The sequence below is a fragment of the Crinia signifera genome, chromosome 3 (genome assembly GCF_055691185.1).
Source record: "Crinia signifera chromosome 3, ASM5569118v1, whole genome shotgun sequence".
Classification (NCBI taxonomy): Eukaryota; Metazoa; Chordata; class Amphibia; order Anura; family Myobatrachidae; genus Crinia; species Crinia signifera.
In genome coordinates, this window is record NC_139219.1 from 28971410 (window position 1) to 28992110 (window position 20701).

The 20701-nt window shown below is 45.4% G+C and overlaps 1 protein-coding gene across 1 annotated transcript; it reads right to left on the minus strand.

The window, feature by feature from the left end:
• Nucleotides 1-12058: 12058 nt before the first annotated feature.
• Nucleotides 12059-19648, minus strand: SRP9 (signal recognition particle 9). The gene is made up of 3 exons (XM_083174856.1): nucleotides 19613-19648; nucleotides 14245-14313; nucleotides 12059-12649 (listed from the first exon to the last, which is right to left on the minus strand). The coding sequence occupies exons 1-3, from the start codon at nucleotides 19646-19648 to the stop codon at nucleotides 12530-12532; spliced, it is 225 nt and encodes a 74-aa protein (XP_083030982.1). The 3' UTR covers nucleotides 12059-12529.
• Nucleotides 19649-20701: the final 1053 nt, after the last annotated feature.

The following is a 20701-nucleotide window of genomic DNA, read 5'->3' on the forward strand; positions in this document are numbered from 1 at the left end:
CATCCTCTGCTACATCGGTATCATCCTCTGCTACATCTGTATTATCCCCTGCTACATCTATAACCCCTGCTACACCTGTGTCACCCCTGCTACATCCGTGTCACTCCCTGCTACATGTGTCACTCTCTGCTACATCTATCATTCTGTCATACACCTGTTTCACCCCCTGCCAAACTTGTGTTACCCCCTAATACATCTATATCAATCTCTGCTACACCTGTATCACCCCATCCTACATCTGTGTCACCCACTTCTACATCTGTATTATCCACTGCTAGATCTGTATCATCCTCTGCTACGGCTTACGGTCGTATTGTCGACCACACTTAGGTCGACAGTCATTAGGTCGACACCGTTGGGTGTCTAGGTTGACAGGTGTCTAGGTCGACATAGGTGAAGGTCGACAGGTGTCTAGGTCGACATATGACAAGGTCGACATGTGTTTATGTCGACATAGTGTTAGGTTGACATGGGTTAGGTCGTTTTTTGAGCCGACATGTGCCGACAGGCTCCGTGCCCGAAGCATTGCCAGTGAAGCAAGTGATGCGAGGGGCTGCGGTTGACTTCCAACTGTGTCGACATTTGGTTAAGAAACAGTAAAACAAAAACATGTCGACCTTCCGACCTGTCCAATGTCGACCTAACGCTACGTCGACCTAAACACATGTCGACATTGTCCTATGTCGACCTAGACACCTGTAGACCATCACCCATGTCGACCTAGACACCTGTCGACCTTCACCTATGTCGACCTAGATACCTGTCGACCCAACAGTATCGACCTAATGACTGTCGACCTTAGCATGGTCGATAAAACGATCCACACCCCTCTGCTACATCTATCACCCTTGCTACATCTGAGTCACCCCCTTCTACATCTGTGTCATCCTTACTGTATCCTCAACTGTATCTGTATCATCCTCTGCTACATCTGTGTCATCCTTTGCTTCATCTATAACCCCTGCTACACCTGTATCACCCCTGCTAAACCTGTGTCACCCCTGCTACATCCATGTCACCCCCTGCTACATCTATGTCACCCTCTGCTACATCTATCATCCTCTCCTACACCTGTATCACCCCTGCTACACCTGTGGCACTCCTGCTACACCCGTGTCACCCCCTACTACATCTATATCAATCTCTGCTGCAACTGTACTATCACCACATCCTGATCTGTGTCACCCTCTCCTACATCGGTGTCATCCTCTGCTACATCTATCAACCTCTCCTACACCACCTGTATCACCCCCTACTACACCTGTATTACCCCTGCTACACATGTGTCACCCCCTGCTACACCTGCATCACACCATCTTACATCTATGTCATCCTCTGCTACATATGTATCATCCTCTGCTACATCTGTGTCACCCCTACTACATCTGTGTCACCCTCTACTGTATCTGTCATCCTCTGCTACATCTGTCATCCTTAGCTACATCTATCACCCTGATACACCTGTATCACCCCTTCTACATCTGAGTCACCTGTTGCTACATCTGTGTCATCCTTTGCTACATCTGTGTCACCCTCTGATACATCTGTGTCACTCTCTACTGTATCTGTCATTCTCTGCTACATCTGTCATCCTCAGCTACATCTATCACCCCTGCTACACCTGTATCACCCCTTCTACATCGGAGTCACCCGTTGCTACATCTGTGTCACCCTCTGCTACATCTGTGTCACCCTCTGCTACATCTGTGTCACCCACTGCTACATATATCATCCTTTGCTACACCTGTTTCACCCCTTCTAAATCTGTTACCCCTTCTACACCTGTGTCACCCCCTACTACATCTATATCAATCTCTGTTACACCTGTATCACCCCATCCTACATCGGTGTCATCCTCTGAAACATCTGTATCATCATCTTTTACATCTGTGTCACCCCCTACTACACATGTGCCACCCTCTGCTTCTTATCCACTGCTACACCTGCTTCACCCCCGCTACACCTTAGTTACCCATGCTACATCTGTATCAGCCTCTGCTACACCTGAATCACACCATTCTACATCTGTTATCCTCTGATAGATCTGTATCATCCTCTGCTACATCTATCACCCCTGTTACATCTGTGTCACCCTCTACTGTATCTGTGTCATCCTCTGCTACATCTGTATTGTCCTCTTCTACATCTATAACCCTTGCTACACCTGTGTCACCCCTGCTACATCCGTGTCACCCCCTGCTACATATGTGTCACCCTCTGTTACATATATCATCCTCTCATACACCTGTTTCACTCCCTGCTAAACCTGTGTTACCCCTTCTACTTCTGTGTCACCCTCTGCTACATCTGTGTCACCCTCTGCTACATCTATCATTCTCTCCTACACCTGTGTCCACCCCTGCTACACCTGTGCCATCCTGCTTCTTATCCTTCGCTACACCTGTTTCACCCTCTGCTACACCTGTATCACAGCGTCCTACATCTGACATCCTCTGCTAGATCTGTATCATCCTCTGCTACATCTATCACCCCCGCTACACCTGTGTCACCCCCTACTACACCTGCGTCACACCATCTTACATCTATGTCATCCTCTGCTACATCTGTATCATCCTCTTCTACCTACTACTTACTACTACATCTGTCTCCCGCTATACATTTGTATCATCCTCTTCTAAACCTATCACTATCTTCTACATTTGTATCACCATCTGCTACACCTGTATAATTCCCTGCTACATCTGTATCACCCTCTCCTACACCTACCTCCCTCTGCTACATCTGTCAATCTCTGCTACATCTATAATCTCTGCTACACCAGCTATACACTATCAGATAGTGTATAGCTGGTGTAGTAGGAGATAGTGTATAGCTGGTGTAGTAGGAGATAGTAATTTATTAGTGTATAGCTGGTGTAGCAGGGGAGGATAGTGGATAGCTGGTATAGTAGAGGATAGTGTATAGCTGGTGTAGCAGGAGATAGTGTATAGCTGGTATAGTAGATGATAGTGTATAGCTGGTGTAGCAGGAGATAGTGTATAGCTGGTGTAGCAGGAGATAGTGTATAGCTGGTATAGTAGAGGATAGTGTATAGCTGGTGTAGCAGGAGATAGTAATTTATTAGTGTATAGCTGGTGTAGCAGGGGAGGATAGTGGATAGCTGGTATAGTAGAGGATAGTGTATAGCTGGTGTAGCAGGAGATAGTGTATAGCTGGTATAGTAGATGATAGTGTATAGCTGGTGTAGCAGGAGATACATAGGTGTGCGCACATAGAGTGTTAGGGGTGCACAGGCACCCCCTAATGCTGTGCCTGCCCTTATAAACACCTCCCTGCCGCTAGCAATACCAACAATACCTTTTACCAAAGACTTTTGCTTTTTAGAACTGTATTCTATTAAAAGAAGCACTCACCAATCAGTTATGTGTGTCTTGCATTGTTAATTGTACTAGATCATTGTCATATCACTACATACCTGCGTCATCCATATATATTTTTGAATTTATTTGCATGAACTGTTACAAAGAGTAATAAGAAGATTAAAAACTGACTGAAATAGGCAGGAGATTATGTTGTGGCTGAGAGACTTATATTGTAGGGAGTGCCAATAGATGATGGTAGACACGCCTGATTGGTGGTGTTAGACGCACCCAATGGGTGTTTTTAGACATGCACAATAGGTGGTGCACCCCCCAATAAAATGTGCTGCGCACGCCCATGAGGAGATAGTGTATAGCTGGTATAGTAGATGATAGTGTATAGCTGGTGTAGCAGGAGATAGTGTATAGCTGGTGTAGTAGGAGATAGTGTATAGCTGGTGTAGCAGGAGATAGTGTATAGCTGGTGTAGCAGGGGAGGATAGTGTATAGCTGGTATAGTAGAGGATAGTGTATAGCTGGTGTAGCAGGAGATAGTGTATAGCTGGTATAGTAGAGGATAGTTTATAGCTGTGTAGCAGGAGATAGTGTATAGCTGGTGTAGCAGGAGATAGTGTATAGCTGGTGTAGCAGGAGATAGTGTATAGCTGGTGTAGCGGGGGAGGATAGTGTATAGCTGGTATAGTAGAGGATAGTGTATAGCTGGTGTAGCAGGAGATAGTGTATAGCTGGTGTAGCAGGGGAGGATAGTGTACAGCTGGTATAGTGGAGGATAGTGTATAGCTGGTATAGCAGTAGATAGTGACTATATACTGCTATACCAGCAATACACTATCCTCCCCCGCTACACCAGCTATACACTCTCGTCTGCTACGCCAGCTATAAAATACATTGTCTCCCAGAATGAACCAGAGTGCAGTGATGCATGATGGGAGTTGTAGCCCAGTATGGTCTGTGTACCCAGGGTCAGGCCGAGCCTGTGATCAGCAGATAACTGGGACATAGGTGACAGAGTAATGTGTGACTTCTGCTTCCTCCAGTGCCAGGTGCAGGCTAGACCACACTGTACATAATATCACAGAGACCACACTGCACAATGCTTTACAGCTGTATATACTATCAGAGACCACACTGCACAATCTTTTACAGCTCTACACAATATCACAGAGACCACACTGCACAATGCTTTACAGCTTTATATAACTATCACAGAGACCACACTGCACAATGCTTTACAGCTTTATATAACTATCACAGAGACCACACTGCACAATGCTTTACAGCTGTATATACTATCACAGAGACCACACTGCACAATGCTTTACAGCTGTACATACTATCTCAGAGACCACACTGCACAATGCTTTACAGCTTTATATAACTATCACAGAGACCACACTGCACAATGCTTTACAGCTTTATATAACTATCACAGAGACCACACTGCACAATGCTTTACAGCTGTATATACTATCACAGAGACCACACTGCACAATGCTTTACAGCTGTACATACTATCTCAGAGACCACACTGCACAATGCTTTACAGCTTTATATAACTATCACAGAGACCACACTGCACAATGCTTTACAGCTGTACATACTATCACAGAGACCACACTGTACAATGCTTTACAGCTGTATAAACTATCACAGAGACCACACTGCACAATGCTTTACAGCTGTATATACTATCACAGAGACCACACTGTACAATGCTTTACAGCTGTACATAATATCACAGAGACCACACTGCATAATGCTTTACAGCTGTATATACTATCACAGAGACCACACTGCACAATGTTTTACAGCTGTACACAATAACCCTGAGACCACACTGCACAATGCTTAGTTTGTATATACTATCACAGAGACCACACTGCACAATGCTTTACAGCTGTACACAATAACCCAGAGACCACACTGCACAATGCTTTACAGCTGTATATACTATCACAGAGACCACACTGCACAATGCTTTACAGCTGTTTATACTATCACAGAGACCACACTGCACAATGTTTTACTGCTGTACATACTATCACAGAGACCACACGGCACAATGCTTTAAAGCTTTATATAACTATCACAGAGACCACACTGCACAATGCTTTACAGCTGTACATAATATGGCAGAGACCACACTGCACATTGCTTTACAGTTGTACATAATATCAGAGACCACACTGCACAATGCTTTACAGGTATACATAATGGCCCTTATTCTGGTTCACTCGTATGGATGCAAATTTCGATCGTCCCCCCCTGCCTTGGGTGCAGGGGAGAAATCATTTGCTGCCGTCAGCTGTCCGCACCCACGTCACTGGGCAATTTGCATGGGAATGCCCATGAAACACCCCACCATGCCCCCTCCCCCCACCAGGACTTCTGTGTGCGAGCGCTGTGGGTATCTGCACAACATTCCCCACTCCGTCTGTATTCGTTATCACCCAGTCAGTGTGCTGGGGGCTGAGTTTGAACCACAGGTGCCTGACATTAGGTGTGTGACATGTAATCTCATCATGACGAAGCACACACTACAGTGACACTACAGACTTGCTGCTGTAATGCAAAAGGTCGTATCCATGTTACACAAGTCTGGTTTGTACTCTGCGGCTGTGCGGGACATGTGTTTGGATGTATACGGCTGGCAGCAGTGTGAGTAGGCCATAACTGAACACACAGCAAATTATTCCTGACTGATCATACTGACGATGATAGTGCACTGAATAGAGCACAGCATGTGGGACCTGGGGCAGGACCCTCTCCCTGTCTCTTAGGAGACATATTTGCTTTCCTATTGTTTCAGTGTTACCCATATCGCCCCTGCCAGACACCGTTTCCTCCCGTCCCAGATCATGGCAGGGCACCAGCATTGTCCTAAGGCCGTTGTATACTGCCAAGGAAATAATATTCTCAGGAACATGACTGTATGTGATAGCAGCCAGGTCCTTGCTATGTATATCTCTATGTGCTGGTGCCATCTAGTTATGGTACTTCATTATTTAGTATCCAGATAATGTACTACCTGATATAGGTACAGATTCCACTCGTATAATCTATACAGGAGCAGAAAACACACACACTCATGGGGAGATGTATTAAAGCCTTGGATGGAGATAAAGGGGCCGATCCGAATTCAGTCCCAGCCCTGTTACTTGGGATTTGTACATTTGTTACATGGCTCCATAAGCAGACAATTTTCGCTGCTTTGTGGGTCAATCAGAATCACCTCCAAAGTTTCTCAAAGCTACCAATCAGTACAGTCTTTGAAATGGCAGAAGCTGATTGGTTGATATTAGGACAAGTCATGAAAAAATGTGCAGAAACCCTTTGTTTTTTCTTCTTGTAGCTATATAATTGTGGCCCTTGGGCCTTAGTCACAGGTGTGCAGCACACATATGCATTTGCAGCCGCAATCCCGTGCACAGATACTGTGCATAATTATGCCAATGACCAGTTGCCAGGATGGCCACAGGTGGCGTCGCAGATCCCAGCAACTGCGCAAGAAGACGCAGGATCGGTCGCAGATTATTTGATTGTCGCAGACCTAATTTACTCTATAGTTGCGGGAAATGAGAAGCAGGCGCCATGTTTGCTGGATTCAGTAGTGCAGTGGTAGGCTCGGACACACCTGTTACCTGTTTGTCAATCACTTTGCAAATAAATCTTGCAACCGCAGTCGCTAGAGAATCGGGACACTGATAATCGCTGAATTCTGTGAATATCGGCATTGCGTACAACACTGAATAAGGCCCCTTGTGTACAGTATGTCCTTTGTGTTTGAGGTATTTGGCTTACTGGATACATTTGCCTCATTTGTGACGGTGTCTTCTGCATTCCAATAACAAATGTTTCAAAAACATAAATGTGCAGCAGACAACAGGAGCGGACGATCTCTCACAGCCTAAATGGTCCTTTCATTAGCTCCGCACCCGTCACTGATAGGGGGAGAATCCCACCGGCAGCCTGCCTCATCTACAGTCGGGGATAGCAAACTGGGGTTTGTTTTTGTTTTTTTTGGAAAGGAAAAAGATGACGTTTTCTGGTGCAGTTTTAACCCATGTGGTGATTGATTGATATATAGCCTTTATTTCTGTAACCATAAAAAGGGAAGGGTTAATGTATATTGGATTTAGCAATTAATACAATCACAATGAGATACTGAATCAAATTAAATATAATTTTTTTTTAAAGACATGCATTAAAGTGTATATAACCTTGGGGGTGATTCAGCTTAAACGCCACCCGCCAGCTGAGTGAAAGTCCTCCCACCAGCACCAAACGAATGCCCGCAGCAGCATGCGAATGGACGTGTTCGCTGGTACAACATTCATAAGCGACCGTTATTGTGAAAAATCCTTCAATGTTCGCCGACCATCAAATTTTTTGTTGTTGTTGCAGGCTCGCAGATAAAGGTCAGTCTGCGCTTACTTTTATCTGGGCCGGAGATGGCCCAACAGGGGCTGGATGCTGACGTCCTGTGCAGACATCGACCCGCCTGTGTTCACATGGGGACGCCCAGCGTTTTTCTGGGCACACCCACCATCACCATGCTCCAGCCCCCTGTCCGCAGCGCTGTGTGTGAATGCCTCGGTGACTGTGATAAACGCTGAAGGCATCCGTACAGTCCCTGGCAACATCGGTCCCTGGCGCAAATACGCTGGGGACCGAGTCAACCTGAATCATAATGAACTATGTGAATAAAAAAACAAGGGTGACATTTCATAGCCTGAGAGGTGCAGCTTGTGCACAACTTTAGGCCCGATTCAGAACTGATAATTCTCACAGTGTATGATCATCGTTAAACTGCGCATTGAGTAAGGCCGCGTCGAGTTGGGTAAACCTGCTACTTTTTCACTGGCTGTTCGCAAGGTGTTTGACAGGAAGTAGGCGCCTGGGATGTTAGCTGGACGTTTAATGGGAAAGCCAAAACAAACGCTAGGTGTGCTGGGAGTGTCCAGGAAAACGCAAGTATGTTTTGAGCATTCTAGGGGGAAGGTGTGTGATGACACGTGCGTACACCCAGGCATTTATCGCTGGCAATATGGTCGCTAAGCGACCGTATTGCCAGAGATTGGAGTGTGCACAGGCGATAAATCGCCGGGTGCACGCTCCCGTTTTTTAGCCTTCTTAAGATCGCTGGTCGCAGGAGCTTGCTGTGACCAGCTGATTACCTCTACGGCACCGCCGGCAGAGGTTCCCTTTCATCAGCGACTATCTCTGGTCGCTGATAAAAAGGAGACACTGGCCAATATATCACCCCCGTGTACACAGCTTAAGTCTCGGCTCTTCTGCCTGCTGTAATCCTTGGCTTATGATCATTGCAATCTTACTTTGGGCTGCTCTATATACTCTGCATGCCTTATATCTTGGGACTTTCACTTTGGCTTCCCAGGTAATACATTAGAACTCTGCTGCCTAAAGAGACTACTGAGAACATCTTCATTACCATGGACATTCTTTACAAACAGCAGTAGTCAGAGTGCTTTATCCTTGTGCTGCATACAGACTCTGGTTCAGCTCTGGGTAATCAGCCATCAGCTGCTTTGCACCTGTGCTACTATTGTGCAGCACTGTAGACCTCACAATACTTTCTTATGGTAAATGAACACATCCAGTTTGCTTATTACTATGCTGAGAGATCAGTGTCATCCCTTGTTCCAAAATCCTTCACCTGTTAACGGTTTCCATGACAACCTGCATTTGCCTGCAGTTATTAGTCCATCCAATTATCCTGCCGTCTCCTGCCAATCGCGGAAGCTCCAACTGCTAGAGGTTTAAGTCCTGGCAGCATCCTAAGTACCGGTGTGCACTTCAAACACTAAGGCAAAGATTCCAAAACAGACTTTAAGACAGTCCAGGTTTTTTTTAACACAATCGCACTGTAGTTTCTTAACATTATAATCTCAACTCCATCCACAAATTCTCTTTAATAGGATCCCCTGGTTGCATAACTAAAATGTTTCCTTCAGATTTAGACAGGATTCAGTGATCAAGAGAGCTAGATTACTGCCATTTCTTGCTCATGGCCCTTGATTTTAGAAATGTTTTCATTTTACCATTATGTTTTTGTAATATGTAGTGATTAATTTGGTAAATGGGATTCAGATTTTTTTTTTGTTAGGAGCATTAAGCGCCCCCGCCCCTTCATTTAACTTGAACAGCTCTTCTAAAAAACAAATGGTCAGTTATATTTGTTAGGACAGGGTTCCTGAGACAGACGCTCCTACCCTGGATACAGGACTACAAAGTTTAATGATACACCCTTTTCCCAAAGCACCTTCTACAACATTGTTACATAAGCCCTGTTCCCAATGATAACCAGGGAACAAATTCCTGACCTCAGAGTGTGGACACCTACACCAAGATCAGACTGCAGCCAACCAGGTCCCTGGATGCGTCTACAGAAAAGCTAATTTCTCCATAAATAAAACAAGCAGCGTCTCCCTTTCACGGGTGGCTGTTCAGAGTGACCAGGAGAACCCATTACTGGTCTCAGAGGACACTGCAGAAATGCAGCAAATGTATCGTCCTCCAAGAAACCAAATTGTAAACCAAGAGTGACAGATTCCTGAGCCTTTCAGGCAGATTGTGAAAAGTGAACTAAATCACCATAAGAGTATGGTCACCCTTACCAGCGAGGAGGGATCCGCTCCATATTATCTTATAGGGAAGACTGGGCATAGATGCAGCAGGGAGGGACCACCACCGGTTCAAGCTGAATATCAGCAAATATTGTGCATATAGCCATTTATACAAAGCAGATTATAGGGTATCCTTCTGCAAGTTGTATTTGTATTAAATATGAAAATTGAATTCAAAAGTGAAGCAGAAGACTCCTTAGCGCCTCTAGATGGCTACTGAGCACTTCCTCACCTTCCTGCATGAGCAAAGGCAGCACAGACGATCACAGAGCAGTATCACCTAACCGATCTTGGCCACAACTTGTATTGAATTCACACAAAAAAAGTATGGATTCTATGGGGAAGATTTACTAAAAATTGAAAAGCGAAGTTTGCGACCATGGCAATCAGATTCTATATTTCTACTGAGAATAGAATCATTAAAGGATGGATAAAACCGGATGCTATAGGCAACATACAAACTTTTGCATTTCTAGAAGCTTTAGTAAACCTAACTCTTATGAACTGGGCAGTACGGATGGTGTAATGTTTAGCATTACTGCCTCACAGCGCTGAGGTCATGGGTTCGATTCCCACCATGGCTCTAACTGTGCAGAGTTTGTATATTCTCCCCGTACTTGCGTGGGTTTCCTCCCACAATCCAAAAATATATACTGGTAGGCTAATTGGCTCCCAACAAATTAACCCTAGAATGTCTGTGTGTGCGTGTACATGTGGTAGGGAATATAGATTATAAGCTCCACTGGGGCAGGGACTGATGTGAATGTTCAAATATTCTCTGTAAAGCGCTGTGGAATGTGTGCGCTATTTAAGAAACTGTTAATAAATAAACTCTTCCTTCCATTGCTGCCTCTAGATAGTGATGTAGTACCGTCTCAGTGCCTGTAGAGGTCAGCACTATGAAAGACACCCGCTATCTTGTTACTGGTGCACTGTAACAACATGGTCTATTCCTTGGTGTATTTACTTTGGCCAGTTTATGGAATACAACTTTGTTTTATATTTTTATTAAACCGAGATAAAGACACGAATGCAGTGAAACACTTCAGGGCTGCTTCATTTGTGCATTGTACTAGCACGGCGCCCACTAAGCTATTTGCTTAGTGGGCTATTCTGCATAATGAAATCGCATCGCGAATAATTTATTCATTGCTCTCTCTCAGCCCCAGGCCATCGCATCTGCCGCAAAATCACATGCTATCGCATGCCGCTATAATGGCCCATGCGATGCGATTTCCCTACGGTGCCGTGCTAGGAAACAAGTACCTGTGCATTTATTCTACTTTTACCATGGCTTATTTTGTATTAGAAAACTATTCAGCCGTCTCCACATCGTTCAGTCAAATAATTCAAACCACAAAAGCAAACTGACATTTAAAGTGGAGGTTCTGGTGTAAGGATGAGCAGAAGAACCAAATGTCATTTGAATTTTCAGTTGTTGTCCCTTCCCCGAGCTCCAGGGAAGAAAACAGCCAGGGAAGAAAACAGCCATCAGAGAGGGGTATTCAATGTTCCCGTTAGTTCTGATTTTTGGAAATAACAGGATTTGGAGTATTCACTCCCGGCTATTTCCTTGCGAATATTTGCAACTGCAGCTCTTTGTGGAAACGGTTGCAAAATTTAAGACTTAGCAGCCATTCCCGCAGAAAAAGACATGGATTCGCAGTTCAACATATTTTCCTATCTTTGGATTGCTTCCAAAAAAAGAAAGATTGCCCAATATAGCAGTGGGACGAACATAGAAGTTACTATAACCACCTCTCCAACTTACAAGAATCCTGGGTACTTATATGTTAGTTGGGCACCCACTATAGTTACTACGCTCATACCCCCACTATCCATGTCGGCATGGAGTTGAATTTATATAGTGCGGCGAGCGCAGCAAGCCACTGTGCCCGAACTGGACTAACACGCTCAGAAAGGTGTCAGGACTTGTTTCATCTCCTTGCCTCGCTCAGCATCTACCACAACATTCAGCGCTTACAAGATGGTGGCAGGACTGGAGTTCATGTATATAAACACTGCTCCACGAGACGACAGAGTGTAGGATAGGAACAATACAGTGGGCAATAGTTTTACATATTCATATACCATTTAATGTAGTGGAAAACAAGTCACTAAGGCAGGTCTTTTGAAACAATAGGTCAGTTTCTCCATATATGGTTTGCAAAAACTAAAAAAAAATAAACCAAAGAAAGAGAAAAGAAAAAAACAGAAACACAACCTCCTAACTATATTTACATTGCTGCCTGAACCGCAAAGATGTTTTGGGAGGGGGAAAAAATAAAAATAAAAAAAAGTGTCTACAGGAGAACTCAAACATTTTTCAAAAATAAATAGAGGCTTTCGAACGAAAGCATAAGACTTTCCGGGTTCTCCAACACTGCGGATACACGATAAAAATAGGACCGATGTTTATCTAGAACTTTCTATCTGGTCTCTCGTTCCAGGAAAGTCACTTTCTCTTTCCTGGTGGACACAAAAATTTAAAAAACAGACGTAGATCGCGCCACGGGCTTTACTTTCGTCCCTGTCCGGGACTCAGTCTGTCTCCATGGCAACGCTGCGTGATTCCTTGGCCACCATTAGCCGCATCAGCTGACTGTGGAATTTCTCGATCTTCTTCACATCCTGCGCCTGGTCCGTGCTGTACAGTAGACACTGAAAGAGACAGGACAACATTGCATCGTTTATCTACTGGTTATGACATCATGCTGCCATCCGGGTGTATACCAGGCTCCGAGCCACCTTACTTGCTTATACAGGGCCAATTTTGCCACCTTCATTTAACCAATTGACCTGCTCTGAGCAACTTTGCTTCATACGCCCCTTTTGCCTTTAAATTCCATCTGGCCCATATTTGCAATTAATATTTCTGCTACACTGAGATGTGAGGAAGAGCTGCGCTCTGGACACTACTAATAATGCACAGAGACATATGTATGGGATATTACAGTGATTGCAATACGCAAGATCTGTCTGTGAATGTAGATTGAACAAATAACTCTCTCACACCGATTTGAACTTAACAGGAGAGTAATCATTTAGGTCACTAAAGGTGCCCACACACTAGAAAGATCTGCGATCATAAGATGTGCGCATAAATTCGCCTTCAAATCTTTTGTCCGATCTGGACAAAAGATTTCAGGCGAGCGCACAGCTTTACCAAAGATTTTTCTTAAGATCCCATGTGCGTTCCTATGGATCTTTTGTTAAATCTTCTGATCTTTTGTGCAGCACGTAAAATCAGAAGATTTCGCAAAAGATCCACGGGAGCGAGCATCGGCCGATTATCGGTAAATATTTATCGAAAATCAGCCAATCGGCCCAAAAATCGTTCTAGTGTGTGGGCACCTAAACACTAGCAGTGAGTGAAGAGGATGGAAAGGTAGATATGGGATATAAAGCACGTGACAGCAAGGGACACCATGTACAAGGTACAAATCTAGAGACCGATGGTCTTAAGGTGCCCACACACTAGAACGATTTTTGGGCCGATTTACCGATAGTCGGTCGAAAATCGGCCGATGCTCGCTCCCATGGATCTTTTGCTAAATCTTCTGTTCTTACGTGCTGCACAAAAGATCAGAAGATTTAACAAAAGATCCATAGGAACGCACACGGGATCTTAAGAAAAATCTTTGGTAAAGATGTGCGCTTGCCTGAAATCTTTTGTCCAGATCGGACAAAAGATTTGAAGGCTAATTTATGCGCACATCTTATGATCGCAGATCTTTCTAGTGTGTGGGCACCTTTAAGCTGCTCAGAGATACATTTCTTGTAACAATGGGGCAGATGTATTAAGCTTTAACAAGAGATACATCCAAGGGTGATAAGGAGAGATAAACGTCCAGCCAATCACCTGCCAACTGCCATGTTACAGCCTGTGTTTGAAAAAAGTCAGTAAGGCGCTGATTGGCTGGACGTTTATCTCTTCTTATCACCCTTGGATGTATCTCTTGTTAAAGCTTAATACAGCTGCCCCAATGTCTTATAACTACCAGCACTTCTGATGCTCTTATTGGGCAGAGAGAAAGATACAGATCTAACGAGTCTGATAACAGACATCACCATGGATCTGTGATCTGCTTAAAACCACTTGTCATGTGACCTCGGACCACTACGTATTCACTGTACTCACCTTACCTCTTTTAGATATATCATTCTATTAGCGGGTGTGTGTAATCTACAGCATTCATGGCTGCTGTTGCCATCCGTATACAGACACCAGAGCACACAGTAACAGCACTGCTTACCACTACATCGTCTGTGACTTTAATACGCAAGCTCCCGTCGCAGTGTCGGTACTTCAGCATCACGCGAACCTATGGAAAGAATAAAGGAAGTAACATTAAATCCACATTCAGTATAATGTTCGGTACTTGTTTCCTAGAACGGCGGGCATTGCATGTACATCGCATGCCATTATAATGGAATGCGATGCCCGCGATTTTACATAGAAATGCATGGTAAAATGTAAATCGTATCGGTCGCATCACATGCGGCCCAAAAAAATCGCATGCGATTACCGATTTTACATAGGGAACAATGTTAAATGGCCCAATTGACCCGATTTCACATAGGGAACAATGTTAAATGGCCCACAGACCCCAAATAGCCACCCTAAAGTGTGAAATGCCCCCCCCCCCCTCAATTGTTAACGCCACCCCACCATCAACCCGAAGCGTGGCGAGCGCGGCGGTACGCGTCATCCGACCTTTTCATACCCCCACTATCCACGTCGGCGTGGAGTTGAGAATACAAAGTGTGTCGAGAGCAGCGAGCCACCGAGCCCGAAGCGTGGCAAGCCCCGCGTGGGGACGCGGAATACGAGCCCGAAGCGTGGCGAGCCCCGCGAGGGGCCGTGGAATACATGTTAAGTAATCCTTGTCCGCTCGCCACGCTTCGGGAGCGTGTTCCGCGGGGCTCGCCACACTTTCTATTCTCAACTCCACGCCGACGTGGATAGTGGGGGTATGAAAAGGTCGGAGGACGCGTACCGCCGCCCCTCGCGGGCTCGCCACGCTTCGGGTTGACGTTGATGGTGGGGTGGCGTTAACAATTGGGGGGGCCATTTCACACTTCAGGGTGGGTATTTGGGGGTCTGTGGGCCATTTAACATTGTTCCCTATGTAAAATCGCGGTAATCGCTTCGGTCGCATCGCACGCGTTTTTTTTGCCCGCATGCGATGCGACCGAAACTATTTTTTTCCTTGCGATGCCTAAGATCAAAATCGTGGGCGCCGTTCCAGGAAACAAGTACCTAATGTTCTAAGACACACATGAGAAGCTGAAGGTTACACGCATCTTTGCTTATGATCAGACCATTCAAACAAATCAAAGCTCAGGTAGGTAACAGGGCAATAGGCGACACGGAGCTGCCCATTAAGTTGGCACTAGGTTTAGTTGCACTATGGCAAACTATGCTATAGACCTGTCAAACTAACTCAGGTGTCCTAGGGCGAGCTCAGGGAGGACAGAAACCTCCCGTGGAGCAGAATGGCAAACATGCCAGGCAGCTACAACGCTAGCAGAAGGTCCCATTGGGGCTCATTCACTGCGGTCTTCAGAAAACACTTAGGTGCAGATTTATTAAGCTCGGTGATGTGATCGTGCCTGGTTTTTAATCACAGCCAAATCAGCTATTGTCTGTGAAGTTACAGGCTTGGTTTGAAAAAATTACAGGTAGGAGCTGATTGGCCGGTTATAAAAACCAGACACTATCACTTCACCGAGCTTAATAAATCTACCCCCGAGGAACATTTGCAACTTACTGTATTACGTAAGAGCGGACACTTATGCTGAATCAGATTGGTGAAAACGAACCCTCAGAGCGCTTCATTCACAGACCGATGCAATGAAATGATACAATACCTCGGCAGACATGGGAAATTGCCGTTTTACAGTCCCTTATAATAAAGTAAAATTATAGTCCGCGTTCTTGCTGTATAGGCTTACGGATCATGTATTTTTGACGGGATGCAGTTATAATCCTTTGACAATGTGTTGTGCTATTGTGTCTCCATGTGTAAAAGGTTTTCAGTTTGTCTACGACTATACTAAAAGATTGGGAGCAAAAACAAAACATCACAACCCAACTGATATGCAAAAGAAGTTTGAAAAGAATCAGTCTAGTGCGCTCAGGCAGCCTGTGGTGGGAGCACCCACAGAGGTGACCCCACACCTCAAAATAAACGGAATGCAAAAAAGAGAGAGTGAGTATTCCCTCCACTGGCGCCCCTTAATTTCATCAAAACGTTCCTTAATCGAAGCGAATGATCCTCTTCTCCGTACTAAATGAGATCACAGCATTAGACCATACGTTCCTCTTACTAGTACAACGTTCCTATTCTCCACACCACGACCACTCCTGTACTGAGTACACAACAACCCAACTAGTCAGACCCATCGCGGGTGACCGATATAGGCCAGCCCAGTATCAGACAGACATATTGATGGCATCAGCCAGACATGGTCGGTGGGCTGTCAAGGCTTCCTGCATGCAGAAAAGCATTTCATGTATAACGCCATCACTAAGGGAAGCACTTCATATAATTAAGTCTTATTAATTATGAGTGGCGGTGGTGGGGAGAAGTTATGTGAGATACACGCAGTGCCTCTAGGACAGGGATTTCCCCAGGAGGATTATGTAGATCAGACAGCGGAGAAAGCAACTTCTCTCTCTCTCTCTCTCGTCTGCACGCACAGTATATAGATGTTATAGATCCGGTGGAGAAAACCGTGTAAACGACGTGTCGGGATTGAAGTCTGTATTAGAGCCGAAACATTTTAACTCTGCAGTCGCTGTGAGCTAGAGATTTACAGTAGAGCCACCGTGCAGACACGCTTTGTCTCCATAGTAACTAGATCATTTTAAATCAGTCTAAAAATAATGTACAGTGAGATTAGCCTGGAGTTCCGCTGCCTAGCCTACAGCAGCCTCTCAAATCCCATCCCGGCACAGCCGACACCAGCAACTCCAAGTGGCAGGCTGGGAGCGCAGTATCACCGGCAGGAAGACGATGTGGGGGCAGGAGGCCGGATACAGCCCCTCTAATATCTCAGCCTGATGTTAGAGGGGAGGGGGGCAGATCTTCCACTGACCAACAGCAGACCAAACATAACTGTAGTAGATATATGCAGATAGATAGAGATATAGATCTCAATGAATTGTAATCCACAGTGACTAGGTCGACACCTAAGAATGGTTGACATACCCTATGTCATCAATGACATAAGGACGACATGTTTAGGTTGATGCTCATAAGGGTCACACAAGTTTTCCACGATTTCTTAAAAAAAAAAAAATACAAAACACACTGGGGCAGATGTACTAACCCCCCCCTTTGCGCTTCTGAAATAACGGGTCCCACTTCTCCTGCATAACGAGGAGAAGCAGGCACCCGTTATTTGCTAATGTATTAACCCCCCCCTAGCCGATAAGGAGAGCCGTTATGCCCAGCGTTAACGGCTCTCCTTATCGGCTCCCCCGGCGTCCTGCGCATGCTCAGTGCGCTTCTCCCCCGGGTCCGTCTCTAATGGGCATGCGCGAGATCTCGCAAAAACCGCGAGATCTCCTGCGCAGCCCGAGCCAGAAGCAGGGCTAGCGTTGTCCCATAGTGGGGGATAGGACAATGCTAGCCCTGAGCTGGCGAAGCGGCCGGGGTGATTTAACGCCTTGAAGGCTGTTAATACAGCGCCCCGGCCGTTAATCCCTGGGGGGGATTGCAGGGGACAGCCCCGCCGAGCGTAACTCGGCGGGCTGTCACTAGCGCACGTTAGGTGCGCTAGTGATACATTAGCAAAATCGTAATCCCCCCCAGTTAACCAGCGTTAAGTGCATTTTTGCACTTAACGCTGGTTCATACATCTGCCCCTTTGTTCCTTGTTAACTATTGAAGTGGTCCGTTAGATTCTAACAGTTCGCTGAGCGCAGAGCGGTATCCTGCCGGCATAAGCCAATGCGAGAGGATGCGGGACACTTATACATCCACCAAACAAAACTTTAAAAAAAGTCTTCCGTTGACTTGGTAACTTGTGTCGACTTCTGACACTGTGGTCAACCTAGTAACTGTCGACCTAGGCACGGTCTATCGTCTACATCAGAACTGTTCTACAGCAATCTTAAAAAAACCAAAACACAATCAATTTACTTCAATTAGCGTGAAGTAAGACTAAATTAATTTCCTAAATATACAGAATGGGTGCGTGTGTGAGGAGGAAGTTATAGCATACTGGAGCATAGAAGAGAAAAAAAGAAACACACAAGAGAAAAAAAGAAACACACACACACAGGTCTTTTAAACACCCCTACCCTTACCCAAAATTAGACAGATTCAAAACACAAACATCCTACAAGAGCCGGAGATGTCGCCTGTCCATCCCTTTATAACACCACACACTGCAATCACAAAGGCCAATTAGCTTATTTAAAAGACAAAGTTCTGGACTAATGGTGTGTACACACGGTCAGATGTGCCTTAAGATACTATCCACGATCCGATCAGATCGGATCGTGGATAGTATCTGAAGGCACATCCGATTTGCATACAAGTCTGACTATATAGTGCAGATCTGCACTATATAGTCATGGCAGACAAGACTTTCTGCCTTGCGATACGTGAACGCGCATCGGAATCGCAAGGGTTAAAACCCTTGCGATCTGCATCCGATTCCAATCCGATGTTGACTATATCGTCAACATTGGAAGGCAAAAAGTACCGTGTGTACACACCATTAGGGGCTAATTTGATCTTTCGTTCAAATCGCCTAGTCAATATCGCATGTCAAAATAGTGTGCGCCTGCAGGTATTTTTCTACTGCATCGCAAACATTCTATTGAAGCGTAGGCAAAACCTGGTGTAGGTCAAATCGCACAGTGTGTACAGTCCAAATCGAATAGCACACTTTGTATAGTCTCAGTGTGTGTGGGCACCATACACATCTCACCATGTGTGGGCACCATAACTCTTTGCACATGTTACATATGCCCCACCTTGCTGTGCAACATGGTTTTGCTAGTGTTCATTCTAGCACCCACCATCTTTGAAAACCCCTGCAGTTCCTCTACACTGCCTGGGGGTGTCACTGTCTGCTGTTGTGCTTCCAGCACAGTGTGGTCTGTATATCAGCATTGATAGTGTAATGGTTATCATTACTGCCTCACAGCACTGAGGTCATGGGTACGATTCCCTCCATGGCTCTGTGCGGAGTTTGTATATTCTCCTCGTACTTGCGTGGGTTTCATCCAGGTACTCCGTTTTCCTCCAATAATCCAAAAATATACTGGTAGGCTAACTGGCTCCCAACAAATTAACCCTAGAATGTTTGTGTGTGTGTACACATGTGAATATAGATTGTAAGCTCCAATGGGGCAGGGACTGATGCAAATGTTCAAATATTCTCTGTAAAGCGCTGCGGTATATGTATGCGCTATATAAGAAACTTAATACTAAAACCAGACCTGTGCAAGAAACACCACAGCAGACAGTGACACCACAGGCAGGGAACAGGAACTGCAGGGGTTTTCAAAGATGGTGGGTGCTAGAATGAGCACTAATTTGCAAACAAAACCAGGTGTGAACTTAGCCCTAAATCTGATTGGTGCAGATAGCAAATACTGACAGTCTGCCGAGGCTCATTCAGCCAGTTCACCGACATGCGTCCTATATGACCCTAAAGAGAACAGAGCTGGTCATTGGGTGGTGGTGTGCAACGGATCACAGCTAGGATTACCATACACAACACAGAAAGCAGACTGCTATATATATCAAGTCACCCTTTCAATCACACAAACCAAAGACAGATTAATATGTAGAAACTGGCAGAACCTCACTAGCACAGACCATGTCCTATACCACATACAGCTGACTGAGGCTTTAGGACTGCACAGGAGGGTGTCTCAGCTTCCAGCATCCCACTGGCCAGATGCATGACATAGTTGTCATAAAACCAGGCAGGTTACAAAGCGAAGTACAACGGCCTGCTGGTCCCATGGAAGACTCAGGAGGAGTCTTGCTGCAGGGATGGTAGACCTTCCGCCAGAATAATGTATTGCTAATGGGTCATACCGTGTGCAGTAGACCAGCCAACAGGGAGGCCTGAGAGAAAACTGTCAGAAACCTGGAGCATCTCCATACGCTACAGTAGGGAAGTCAACGTTTACCTGCTACCAAACTACTTTTGGCATGCTAGAACAATTCTGGGAGGCATGCTGAGATGTGTAGTTGCACAGCAGCTGGAGCGCTGCATGCTCTCTACCCCCCACACAGCACAATGTGCATTATACAAAGTAAACTTTGATGGTGCTGCTACTGAGCGATGTTGGGCACACTGCAAATGCGTCGGGGCCACCCTGACCACACGCCAGGGTAACTGTTCCTATGATGCTCCTTGCAGTAAGGAATCTGTCACCGGGGGGATAGACAACTAAATGCCATTTGACAGAGGTAACAGAGAGGATTGACAAAAACGCAGGCATGTAACTGATCTTATATGCATACAACTTTGCGCTTGCGATGGAATATACTTGGCATGCTGCGATGGCTGCAGCGGGTGTCTACATTAGAAATGCCTCACAGTTCCATCACTGAAAAAGGATCGCTGCTGTGTCAGCATTGCAATCACATGTGTCAGGCCCCATGTATGGCGGTTCTGTCCAATCACTGCCAGTATTACAATAGAACAGTATTACAGGCACTTCAGCCAAGGATA

What these genes read in the sequence shown, in the direction of transcription:
- SRP9 (XM_083174856.1), bottom strand. Translation starts at nt 19,648, where the DNA reads ATGTCGGTGAACTGGCTGAATGAGCCTCGGCAGACT. An exon ending in TGAATGAGCCTCGGCAGACT is followed by an intron (nt 14,314 to 19,612) that starts GTCAGTATTTGC and finishes TTCTTTCCATAG; the next exon opens with GTTCGCGTGATGCTGAAGTA. An exon ending in AAGTCACAGACGATGTAGTG is followed by an intron (nt 12,650 to 14,244) that starts GTAAGCAGTGCT and finishes TGTCTCTTTCAG; the next exon opens with TGTCTACTGTACAGCACGGA.